The sequence below is a fragment of the Triticum aestivum genome, chromosome 6B, assembly GCF_018294505.1.
Source record: "Triticum aestivum cultivar Chinese Spring chromosome 6B, IWGSC CS RefSeq v2.1, whole genome shotgun sequence".
Classification (NCBI taxonomy): domain Eukaryota; kingdom Viridiplantae; phylum Streptophyta; class Magnoliopsida; order Poales; family Poaceae; genus Triticum; species Triticum aestivum.
This window is the reverse complement of record NC_057810.1, coordinates 7,768,963-7,781,209: the sequence shown is the minus strand read 5'-3', so window position 1 is coordinate 7,781,209 and position 12,247 is coordinate 7,768,963. Positions and strand designations below refer to the sequence as shown.

Here is a 12,247-nt window from a genome sequence, read left to right as displayed (position 1 = left end):
AATGCAAATGGAATCGTTTCTGGTCGGGGCACCGGTCGAACCGTTCCGCTGGTCTCGTCCACACGCGCGCACTGCAGCAAGTCAAGTCGCGACACGCGGGGTGGTGGGCCCAATCACACGGCCTTATCCCCTTCCAGCTTTTTCTCCAACTGCTCGCTGTTTCTTCTGTCTTCTCTCTCTTCCCACCTTACAGATCCCGCCTCGCCGGCGTTCTCTCGAGCTGTCGTCCCCTCGCGGCACTAGCAGCTACCCTTCTTCCTTCTCCCTCTCTTCCCTTTCCTCCTCCTCTCTTCCCTTTTTGCTGCAACAGGCGACAGGCCAAACACGGAGAGGACCGAGGTGCCCGTGCTACAACCATGGCCACGGGGAGGAGCTGCAACCGTGGTACTGGAAGAGTTGCAAACAATGTTTTCCCGTGCTACAACCATGGACACAAAAAGCTACATCCAGTAGATAAAAAAGCTTCAACCAGACAACGAAATACAGGAAAAGTTACAACTGTTTGACAAAAAGCTTCAACCCGCAGATGAAAAAGCTTCAACCAGAGATTGAGAAATCCTCCTCGACGACGACCATGGCGTCTCTCTGTATTTTTGTTGCAACCGCAGAGTAAAAAGCTGCAACCCTTTGTGAAAAAAGCTTCAAGCTCAGGTGAAAAAAGCTTCAATTGGCATGGTGGAAAGCTTCAATCCGCGAGAAAAGCTTCAACGGGCATAGAAAAAGCTTCAACCGATGAGATAAAAAGCTTCAACCTGACTCGCCAATGGCAACAAGCGGCGACGTTGAGAGCTGCGTCGGCGACACGACAGCGCAGCGACGATGGCGGCTGCTAGGTGCTGCAACGACAGGGGGTGCCGGTGTGCTTCAAGACGGCGCCATTTTTTTGCTACGAGGGGCGACGTGCTTTCTGCTGGACCGGGGGGCGAGTACGGATGCTGCGACGGCGATGGGGACGGCGACCGGCGGCGAAGGAAACAGAGAGCGCATCCAGCAGCGTGGGACTAGGGGGGAGGAGGTCCAGGTGAGGGGCCTAGTCGCCGGCGGCAGGAGCGGTTGGGGTGGGGGCGCGGTGAAGAAGAAGAAGAGGAAGAAGAAGTCAACGCGGGGGGAAGGGGACGCGAGGAACAGATCTCACGGCTGTAGCTCGCGGATCGGACGACTGGGGCTTGACCGGCCCAACGTTTGGGCCGGTGCGCCGGCGCAGATCGCTGCCCTAATGCAAATGAGGTTAAAACAATCTATTCAGAACCAACTTGCTTTCGTGTATATCCGCTTGGCGTTACAGTAGTGTACATATGTATTTCGTCCACTTGCTTCAGAATCAACAATCAACTAGCTACTCCTTGCTAGATTAGATTAAAACAAGCTAATTTAGTTAATCTTGGTCGGTTCAGTCAACTGGTACTAACCAGCTGCGCCATGGATGCTCCTTGGTTTTCATGCATATAGACTCCAGATGTGGATCAAGATGGGAGTACTATCTCCACTTGCTTCGTGCAACTAGCTAGCTAGTTCCCGGCAAAAATATTACTAGCAAGTAGTAGTAGTTTTTATACCTTTTTAAGTTACCTCTCCATCTGCTGTTTTCGGGCATACACCTAATGCTTGAGTTTAGCTAGATGCGTGATGCTTGCTCCTCCTCTAAAACATACTAACTCCATTTCCAGAAAGAGGGGGCACATTTCTTTTCTATGTTTGTCAAAAAAAAAACAGTCACTAGATTTCTCTATCTGTTTTATGTACAGGGAATCCTTTTATGCAAGAAGGTTGTCTTCTATTACTCCCTGCAAAACAATCACCGGGTTTACTTCCATCCATACCAGTGAGCAGTGCGCGCGACACCACAAGGAGGCCGCTGGGGATGGGAGCCGAGCCGTGTGATCCGACCACGGACACTCCCGGATCTCCACCGTTCTCACCCCCAAGCCTGATGGACGCGTGTGACACCACAAGGACGGCCTCCAGGTAGCCTGCCGCAATATTGAGTTTACTGTCGACTTGGTCGAGTTCGCCCATTACTACACAATGCATCTATATGATGCAGTGTGGTTCGTCCAGGTCTAGCTGTGCTGGCTCGTGGTCTAGGATTTCTTGCTTTCTTTTTGTGCATGATGGCGCCAGGGAGATGGACAATGGTGGGAGTCAGGAGGGGAGGGATCGACATCACCGAACGGTACAGATGCGGCTGAACGGACTGCTCAGTAGGGGGAGCACAAGGAACCTCGATCACCTGTGTGCGACCGGTGAGGCAGGGTTCACCCAGCATGGCGTGAGTACCGAGTGCAAGTTGGTGGAGTGCAGTCTAGATCTCATCGGGCCACAGTGTAGGAGCTGCCTTGACCAGGGGTGCACAAAAACCACTCTCCAAGCAATATCAGCAGCCATGAATACTCTTCAAACCGGATCGATGGGGGGCATGATTATTGGAGTTCATTGTAATATGCAGTACGAGGAGGAACTGTTCTTCGAGGAGACAAATGCCATTATCACGATCAAAATGCCTAAAAGTATGTACTGCTTCGCTGCATAAAACGTATTTACAACCGAAATAGTATGTAGAGATGCAAATATATCTCCATTGCACATTATCTCTCAATCCAAGCGAGAGATCGACAGGCACCCGTTTGCCTATTACTCAAGGGTAATATTTTTGACGGATAAAAACATGATAAAAGCGCTTTGACGATGAAAACGGTGTGGAGTGGTTAAATTGAGTAGCAACTTAACAAAATTGAGGCAAAGCTGAGCAATGCCGGAGTAAAGGCAAAACCAATTTGTGCAAATGAACCCCATTTTGCTCGACCCGCTAGAACCGTTCACGTCTTCATGATGCACAAGAAGGACTCGAATGCCGTAATTTTCTCCTTAATGAAGCACGGGCGTTTTGCTAGCGTTCCGAAGAATCCTGTTCTCAATCTATTCATCGTTTTTTCACCAGCGACCAAATTCCTCGCCTCGGTCAAACCATGTTTATGACAACTGGTGTTTGCAATGCATTGTGCGTTCAAAAATGACATGATCACGTGTAAGGATTTGTTTCTCCCGTTGCAACCCACGGACACATTTGTTTGTTTCAAAGAATATGTATACACTTGCATTCGATAAGCTAACAAGCTATTAATTTCCTCTGTTCCAAATTGTATGATGTCTAGCCTAACAAAACGCCTTATAATTTGGAATGAAGGTAGTAGTGGATATACACGTAATATTTGTGCCCCCAAATCTGAAAACCTCACCGTAGAAGTCATGGAAACTTTCTTTTAGCAAACAGAAGCAAAGCAAACAATGCCGGCAGTGCCGAGTAGCCGACCATTCTTTTATTTGAGAAAAAAAAAAGAGCTGGCTAAGCTCAATACAACAAAGGCAAATGGGCAGTCCTATTCGACGGCAATCTTGCTACCGGTGCCACGGCGAAGATGGATGTCGTCGTGCTTCTTGCGCTGTTCCTGCTTGATCCTGTTCCCGACGTCGCCAGGGTGCCCACCGGACTGGCACTGGCGCACACAGGCTGTGTACTTCGCGGGGAAGTCCCGAGCATGCCATTCGCAGTAGGGCTCGCACGGGTCGGTATTCGCCGGCTGCGCTCCTGCAGCAGCCTCATGTTGCGCCACCGCAGCCGGCTGGATCCCATTCCCGTAGTCATAGGCGAGCCGGCCATGACCAGCGTGGCACTCCTCGACGCAATCGAAGAACTGTCCGGGCCTGGGAAAGTAACGAGTTTGCTCCATGCAGTAGTCATCGCACGGGTCGGTGTTTTTCATCGCCTGTGCTCCTGTGACAGCCTCATGGTGTTGCACCTGCGCCGCCGCCGCTACCGCCGCTGCCTGAGGGACATCAACCGCTCCTCCTCCGCTTCCTTCTCCTTCTTCTTGTTGTGCCTTTGGTTCCCCGCCGGCAATGGAGGAGGCCCGCCTGGGTCCAAACTCACACCGGCGGACGCAGTACCTGTAGTCGACGTTGGGTTCTTCCGCTCGGCAGTAGTCGCCGCAGAAGGACGACAGCGCCGCCGCGAGAACATCAACTGCTCCTCCTCCTCCTCTTGCTTCTTCATGTGTCGCCGATTCCCTGCCGGTAAGCTTAAGATGAAGAAGCAGCGCTCGTTGGACAAACGCTCCCCATCGGCAGCGATCGAGGCAGCGCTCGTACTCCACCCAGCCCACCCGGTCACGGCAGACCACTTCACACGGCGCCGGGGCCGGCGCCTTCAGGACACCAACTGCTCCTCCGCCTGCTTCTTCTTCATGCCTTGTGGATTCCCCACCGGGCCAACGCAGTTGCATGGGCGCTCGTCGGGCATACCGGTAGCCATTGCAGCAGGCAATGAAGCTCGGCTTGCCATGGCAGAGGGCGATGCAGTTCGTCGGCCGTGCAACCTCAAGCTGAGATCTGCACCGACCGACGCAGCCCAAGAAATGGGTCTTGCCATGGCAGTCCTTGGAGCATAAATCTGCCTCAGCCGCCACGAGGAGAAGCCCGGCGACGAGCAGGCCGGCGCACCACACAACGCCATGCTTTGTGGAACCCATACCCATACCCACCATTGTCAGCTGAGTGGTACTAGCTAGCAACCTGGCTCTATTTAGCACTACTTATATAGAGTAATCCATGGAGTGCACACACCGTCGATCAATTAAGAATTTTAGATCAGATCCGACCTCTGCGCGCGTGAAATTCATAATCAACTTGCTTTTTGTCTTGTATAGATATGTTTATCCACTTGCTAGATTAGATTAGAAGAACTGTGAGAGAGAAGAGAAGTAGGTTTCAAATTAGTAGTCATGGGAGTGATGAAGTAGTTAAATCTTATAACTAACTACTCTCTCATCTCGAAATAATTGGCTCAACCGTGTACTAATTTTAGTACAAAGTTGCACTAAACTTGAGACATTTATTTTAGGATGGAGGGAGTATTATATAGGTTGGCTCTTAAGTCGGCAATTAGTAGCATAACAACCCGTTTCTTTTTAGTCTGTCATATTAGATTCGTCTAAAGTCAAAAAACTTAAAGTTAGACCAACACTACAGAAAAAGATATTAACATTCACAATATCAAATGAATATTTTTAGATGCATCATGAAATTAGATATCATATTGCATATCTCTAGTGTTGTAGATGTTGATAATTTTTTAATATAAGTTTGATCAAAGACAAACCTTATATGCAGAGTGAAAAGAAATGAAGGTGGTATAAATATGTTTATCCACTTGCTTTGCTACCCACTACTAGGCACTCCTTGCTACTCCCTCTGTAAACTAATATAAAAGCGTTTACAACACTACTTTAGTGATCTAAATGCTCTTATATTAGTTTACGGAGGAAGTAGATTAGATTAAAAGAACTGTGCCGCATGTATGGACGATGTGCATGTGCATGCAGGAGTACATAGCTTCAGAATCAACTAGTTACTTATAGAGTAATCCGTGGAGTGCCTACACCGTCGATCTATTTAGAATTTTATAGATCAGATCCGACCTCTGCCCACGTGCACGTCAGAATCAAAATAGATGACCTAACTTTGTGCTAACATTGTATTGAAGTTAGTACAAAGTTGAGTCATCTATTTTGGAACGGAGGGAGTATATGTTTATCAACTTGCTAGATTAGATCAAAAGAACTGTGCAGCATATGTGCCTGCCTTAGGGACAGTGATACAGATGCATGTGCATGCAAGTAGCTTCAACATGTTTCAATAAGTGATCTTAGGAGCAAATATAGTAAGATGATGTAAGTAGGCTATAAGTATTTATATACCCCCTCAATTTCTAAATATGTCTTTTTAAAGATTTCAATATACATATGGGTGTATATAGTAGATTCACTCATTTTGCTTCGTATGTAGTCCATATTCAAATCTCTAAAAAGACTTATATTCAGCAACGGAGAGAGTATATTATATTCTTGCTGGTGTAATAATAGAGAAGATGATAAAGAAGAGAAGCAGGTTTCAAATTAGTAGTCACAACACGGGCTCCAAGAAACATTGTGAAAGAAGGGAGGTGGGCCAGGTAGTGATGACGTAGTAAAACAACTCCACTACACTACACATATGCATGGTTTCCACCTTTAGTGAGATATCGTTTAATTCATTGAATTTCAATGATCTCACTAGAAACCAAAGTATTTACCTTTCGGTAAAAATGTTTCGAAATCAAAATATTTTTAAATTCCAATTATTTGATTGAATTTCAAGTGAATGCTTGGATCTTCTGGCTGAACTGAAAACTACTCCCTCCTTCCCATATTGTTAGGCATATTAGTTTTAGCACGGAAATTAACGCAACACTTATCCCTAGTTGAGCCATCCTAGCAGGAAGCGTCCATGACTCAGAAAAAAGGAAAGGAGCCATCCTAGCACAATCTCTTGTGACCATCTCCAGGAAATTAGCGATCCTCAATGACTAGTCTATAGAGAAAATTGACTGCATGTGTCTTATATATTGGGACTGCATGCAAAAGGTAATACGCCTAATAAAATGGGATGGAGGGAGTACAATTTTAATGTCAGTTGTCCTTCCTCTCGGTCTCCACTTCCCCATGGTATCACTGTGAATTCCAGTGATTTGGGCACTTGGTGAATTTTTCTTCTGAGCTGTATTTTCCCCCATGACTACACCTACACCTGTATAAAGCAATGAAGTCTCTAATCAAAATCCACCATATAAACCATCTTCAAATTTATTGGACTCAAACTTGATCATGTACGTACGTTACCACGGCAGCTACCCAATGTGTGCAAGTTAATTTGTTATAATTTGTAAAAAAAATATCATGAGATTTTTTCATTTTGTGAACATATTTATTAATTTGAGAATTTTTTAATTTTTTTTTTGGTTTCAAAATGAAGTCAGGTTTTTAGCAAGCAGCTGATGTTTTTTTCTAAGAAAGCGCCAGTTGAAAAAAGAGGCGAGTGAGTGATCTCGAAGTTGAGGTGATTTTTTTCAGTATTACTACTGGCGAGCTGGCCTGGTCTGGCCTGGCGAGCACGGGCCCATAGTATCTGATGGGCTGAGAGAACCACCCGACGCAGCAAACCAGACCTAACAGATCAGACAAGCACAACCGGCCCACTACAGTCAGTGCTACATGTTCCATATATATGGAACAACAGCGAGCATTACAGTCTCGAAAAAAAAACAGCGTTACCAAAAGACTAAGCAATAAATGAATTGAGTGGGAACACCACTAATAAATTACCTATGCCTACAAATACAGTGTTCACTTTCTCGCAAAAAAAAATAGTGTACACTTCCTTTCAAGACTAGATTGCTAGTGTAATAAAAAATTAAAGAAGACTCACGTTCCGACTTTTGGTTCGCGACAATAGCACCAAAAAATTAATTTCCGGCTTCGACCTGCGACGCAATAGTACCCACGCTTCTTTTTCTCAAAATATAACCTCCGACGCAGCAGAGCAATGCTAGACGTACGGGCGTTGTACGGGGGATTTACAGGCTCGTTGACTGTGATTGGTTGGAATATGATTAAGGGGGACGGCCCCACCCTGAAAATCAGGGGGGGAGCAATTAGATTAGGCCACGTTGTCATCCTGTAAAACTTTGTACGATCATCCTGTACGTGTAGTATTATTGGACGCAGCATGCTGCCCAATGGACACCAAAATAGAGCTACTGGCTCTTCTTGCAGATTTTAGAACCCGTAACCTGCAGACAACATCAAAACTAGTTAGATGGCAAATATTGTACTGGCGACGAGCACATATTTTGTTGTCCCTGAACCGGCCATTGGGTTCGCGGCAGGCGCCTTCTCAGATTCCTTGGTGTCGACCACGACGGCGTCCGAGGTGATGAAAGTTTTCGCCACCGATGCGGCATGCTACAGGCAGCACCTCACAACCTGTTTTGTGAGAAATCAGGTTAGCTTATGGGCCCACTGCTTGTGAAGAGAAAGGAGAGTGGTGACAAATATTCGAGGGGTAGAGCCACACGAGATCTCCTCAAACTGGTCATTTCTTTAGTCTATGGGTGGTCATCCTTAATGTTTCAATATGATTGAATATAAGAGCAACTCTAGCAGACCCCGCAAAAGGCCTCGATCCGCAAAATAACCGTCAAAATGTGGGTCGGCGCGGAAAATCCCGCCCGAACAGACTCTGCATCCGCGTCTGACCCGGAATTTTTTTTGCGGGGCGCGGTAAAAGATCGCCCCCGACCTCTAGTTTCACGGGGCGGGAGCACGACCCGAGCTCGGCCCCTATCCGTAGCAAGATTTGGCGGGAGGGACATTTCCGTGCGGCCGTTCCCGCTCCTCCCACCCCCCGACCACCATTGCTCCCGCCACCTCCCGCTCCCGTTCACCTTCCCCGACGATCTGTCGCCGCCATGGATGACACCTTGCCCTCCCATGTATCTGTCGAGGCCGCGCACGCTCAATCCCCTCGAGCTGATCTCGTCGCCGGCCATGTTGGCCCCATCGTTGCCCAAGGCGCCACCACGGCTGCCCGCAAGCGTCAGGGCAGCGTGCCCGTGGAGGTCGGGAACCCGGCTGCCCCCGCCGGTAGGGCCCGCGCTCCGGGCGCTAACGCGGCTGCGCGATCCCGGCCGGCGGTGGCGAAGGTCGCCAAGGTCCCGGGCGCAAAGCGGAGGAAGACTCCGGCTACTAGGCGGCCGGCTACTTCATCTGACTCCCTCCGGCCCGGAAATAGGTTCCCCAGCGATCCCGCTCAACGGTGCTGCTCCCCCAGTAGGCGATGTGTTCGACGAAATGGGCGCAAGGTATGGCTCGGTCATCCGTTCACTCTTTGGTCATGGAAATATTCTTTGATTTCGCGATTAGCTCGTGAGTTGTTGCCGTTCGCTATAGCGGTGGTTCGAACAATGCAACTGACGAGTTCGTGAACTTGTTGGACACCAACGCCGTTGACATCGATGAGGCCCCATTCGCCGCATTTGAGTACAATGAAACGGAGGGCAGCATGGATGATCATGGAGGTGAAGAAGAATTGGAGGAGATCGATGAGTTGGCGTATGAGCAATCGCAAGCAAAGAGTGGGAAAAGCCAGAGGTCGAAGAACTACACGGTCTTGGAAGACCAAATCTTGATCAAGGCATGGAGTGCGTTATCTCTTGATGCATGCATGGGTACTTCTCAAACCGCCAAGAGTTATTGGCAAAGGATCGAAAATCAATACTTCCGCATGATGGCAAAGTATCCCAATAGGACTCCACGCACCTTTCGGTCGCTCCAAGGGCGTTGGGACGTGATCAAGCCCATTTGCAGCCGTTGGACAGCTTGCTTGGAGCAAATACGCAATGCACCTCCAAGTGGAACCGTGGAGTCCGACTATGTGAGTTCATTCTACCTTTCTTCAAATTGTGTGAATCACATTGCATCATTCAAAATGATTGCGTCATATGAAACATTTGCATTGTTCAAATTGTGTAGGACAAAATTGCCCAACATAGATGCAAAGACATGTTGGGGAACGTAGTAATTTCAAAAAAAAATCCTACACACACACGCAAGATCATGGTGATGCATAGCAACGAGAGGGGAGAGTGTGTACACATACCCTCGTAGACCGAAAGCAGAAGCGTTACGACAACGCGGTTGATGTAGTCGTACGTCTTCACGATCCGACCGATCCAAGCACCGAACGTACGGCACCTCCGAGTTCAGCACACGTTCAGCTCGATGACGATCCCCGGACTCCGATCCAGCAGGGTGTCGGGGATGAGTTCCGTCAGCACGACGGTGTGGTGACGATGATGATGTTCTACCGACGCAGGGCTTCGCCTAAGCACCGCAACGATATGACCCAGGTGGAATATGGTGGAGGGGGGCACTGCACACGGTTAAGTAACGATCATGAAGATCAACTTGTGTGTCTAGAGGTGCCCCCTGCCCCCGTATATAAAGGAGGGAGGGGGGAGGTGCGGCCGGCCCCCTAGGGGTGCGCCTGGAGGAGTCCTACTCCCACCGGGAGTAGGACTCCCCCCTCTTGCCTTGTTGGAGAAAGAAGGGGGAAGGGCTAAAGAGGAAAGGGCCCCCCTCCTTCCTTGTCCTATTTGGACTAGGGGGGAGGGGGTGCGCGGCCCGCCCTTGCCGGCCCTCCTCTTCTCCCTTATGGCCAATGTAGGCTCATTAACCCCAGGGGGGGTTCCGGTAACCCCCCGGTACTCCGGTAAAATCCCGATTTCACCCGGAACGTTTCCAATATCCAAATATAGGTTTCCAATATATCAATCTTTATGTCCCGACCATTTCGAGACTCCTCGTCATGTCCATGATCATATCCGGGACTCCGAACAACCTTCGGTATATCAAAACTTATAAACTCATAATAAAACTGTCATCGTAACGTTAAGCGTGCGGACCCTATAGGTTCGAGAACTATGTAGACATGACCTAGAACTGTGTTTCTGGTCAATAACCAATAGCGGAACCTGGATGCTCATATTGGCTCCTACATATTCTACGAAGATCTTTATCGGTCAAACCGCATAACAACATACGTTGTTCCCTTTGTCATCGGTATATTACTTGCCCGAGATTCGATCGTCGGTATCCAATACCTAGTTCAATCTCGTTACCGGCAAGTCTCTTTACTCGTTACGTAATGCATCATTCTGTAACCAACTTATTGGTCACATTGCTTGCAAGGCTTATAGTGATGTGCATTACCGAGAGGGCCCAGAGATACCTCTCCGACAATCGGAGTGACAAAACCTAATCTTGAAATACGCCAACTCAACATCTACCTTTGGAGACACCTGTAGAGCTCCTTTATAATCACGCAGTTACGTTGTGACGTTTGGTAGCACACAAAGTGTTCCTCTGGTAAACAGGAGTTGCATAATCTCATAGTTGTAGGAACTTTGTATAACTCATGAAGAAAGCAATAGCAACATACTAAACGATCAAGTGCTAGGCTAACGGAATGGGTCAAGTCAATCACATCATTCTCCTAATGATGTGATCTCTTTAATCAAATGACAACACATGTCTATGGTTAGGCAACATAACCATCTTTGATTAATGAGCTAGTCAAGTAGAGGCATACTAGTGACATTAAGTTTGTCTATGTATTCACACATGTATCATGTTTCCGGTTAATACAATTCTAGCATGAAAAATAAACATTTATCATGATATGAGGAAATAAATAATAACTTTATTATTGCCTCTAGGGCATATTTCCTTCAAGACATAGAGGCTTCGGAAGGCAAATTCTTCAAACTAGATCATTGTTGGGAGTTGCTCAAGAATTGCGACAATTGGGCGTTGACAGAGAAAGAGCCCCCACCGAAGAGAGGTTCACTTACAAACATGGATGAAGATGAGGATGATGATGGCCCAAGGAACTTGAACAAGCCCGATGGCGACAAGAAGACTAGGGAGAAGATCAAGAGAGAGCACGAAGCGGCGAGTTTGAGGGAGAAGATTGATGCCATGGTGCAATCAAATGAGATGATGCTTTTGAAGTTGTTGGAGATCAAGAAATAATTGGCCGAGAAGAAGGCACGGAGAAGCATGAGAAATGTGAGTTGCTCAAGGAAGAGGGGCTGCGCAAAGTGGCCATTGAGGAGAGAAGAGTATGTTTCGCTAAGAACAAAGCCACGTCCATGTTGCTCACCGAAGAGAACAAGATTATGTCAATGAACCGCAATGACATGGATGACCTCACCAAAGAATGGCATGATATATATGGCAAGAAGAGAAATCTTGAAGACGAGAGTGGTTGCATCGGCCAGTGCGTGTTACAGTGCGGGAGGTGGATTCGGTGCGGTGTTTGGAGCCAATGTCGCCGATGCGTTCATTGCACCAGCCGATGATTTCGCTGCTGGCGTTGGCACAAGCGCCGGAGGTGGATTCGTTGGCTCCGATGATCTCCATGGACTCGATGGCACGGAGTGAAGATCGACCAAGATGATGCCGGACATAGTCGTCGCTTTTGCAAGTCCTTTTGCGTTTGTCCTATCAAAACTATGCTTTTATTTCACGCGCGAACTATGTTTTAGTGTTTGAATTTGAACTCATTTGTCCGAATTTGAACTCATTTTAGCTTATTGGGGTTTTCGGTTTGCGGGTCGGCACAGCGCCGCCCGAGCGAACCCCGCGTAGCCGACCCGTAAAAACGTATATTCGGTGAATATGCCTTTTTACGGGTCCGTTTTGCGGGGTATGAGTCTACCCTCGGCCGCACCGTCCTGCATACGCGCTTTTCGCAAACTGCAAAACACTTATATGGGTTCGTATTTTGCGGGGTCTGCTAGAGATGCTCTAAT

The 12,247-nt window shown here is 48.0% G+C and overlaps 2 protein-coding genes across 2 annotated transcripts in view; both read right to left on the bottom strand.

The window, feature by feature from the left end:
• Window positions 1-3,197: 3,197 nt before the first annotated feature.
• Window positions 3,198-4,548, bottom strand: LOC123133086 (uncharacterized). The gene has a single exon (XM_044552626.1). It carries the CDS (start codon window positions 4,539-4,541, stop codon window positions 3,378-3,380), a length of 1,164 nt encoding a protein of 387 aa, XP_044408561.1. The 5' UTR covers window positions 4,542-4,548; the 3' UTR covers window positions 3,198-3,377.
• A 3,198-nt stretch (window positions 4,549-7,746) lies between these two features.
• LOC123135383 (ruBisCO large subunit-binding protein subunit beta, chloroplastic) overlaps window positions 7,747-12,247 on the bottom strand; it is a 29,967-nt gene continuing 25,466 nt past the window's right edge. Inside the window, exon 14 of the mRNA XM_044554435.1 lies at window positions 7,747-7,856. Coding sequence (XP_044410370.1) covers window positions 7,836-7,856 — 21 coding nt within the window. The 3' untranslated portion in view covers window positions 7,747-7,835. The remainder of the gene's footprint in view (window positions 7,857-12,247) is intronic.

Coding starts and splice junctions, on each gene's coding strand:
- LOC123133086 (XM_044552626.1), bottom strand. CDS start 4,541: ATGGTGGGTATGGGTATGGGTTCCACAAAGCATGGCGTTGTGTGGTGC.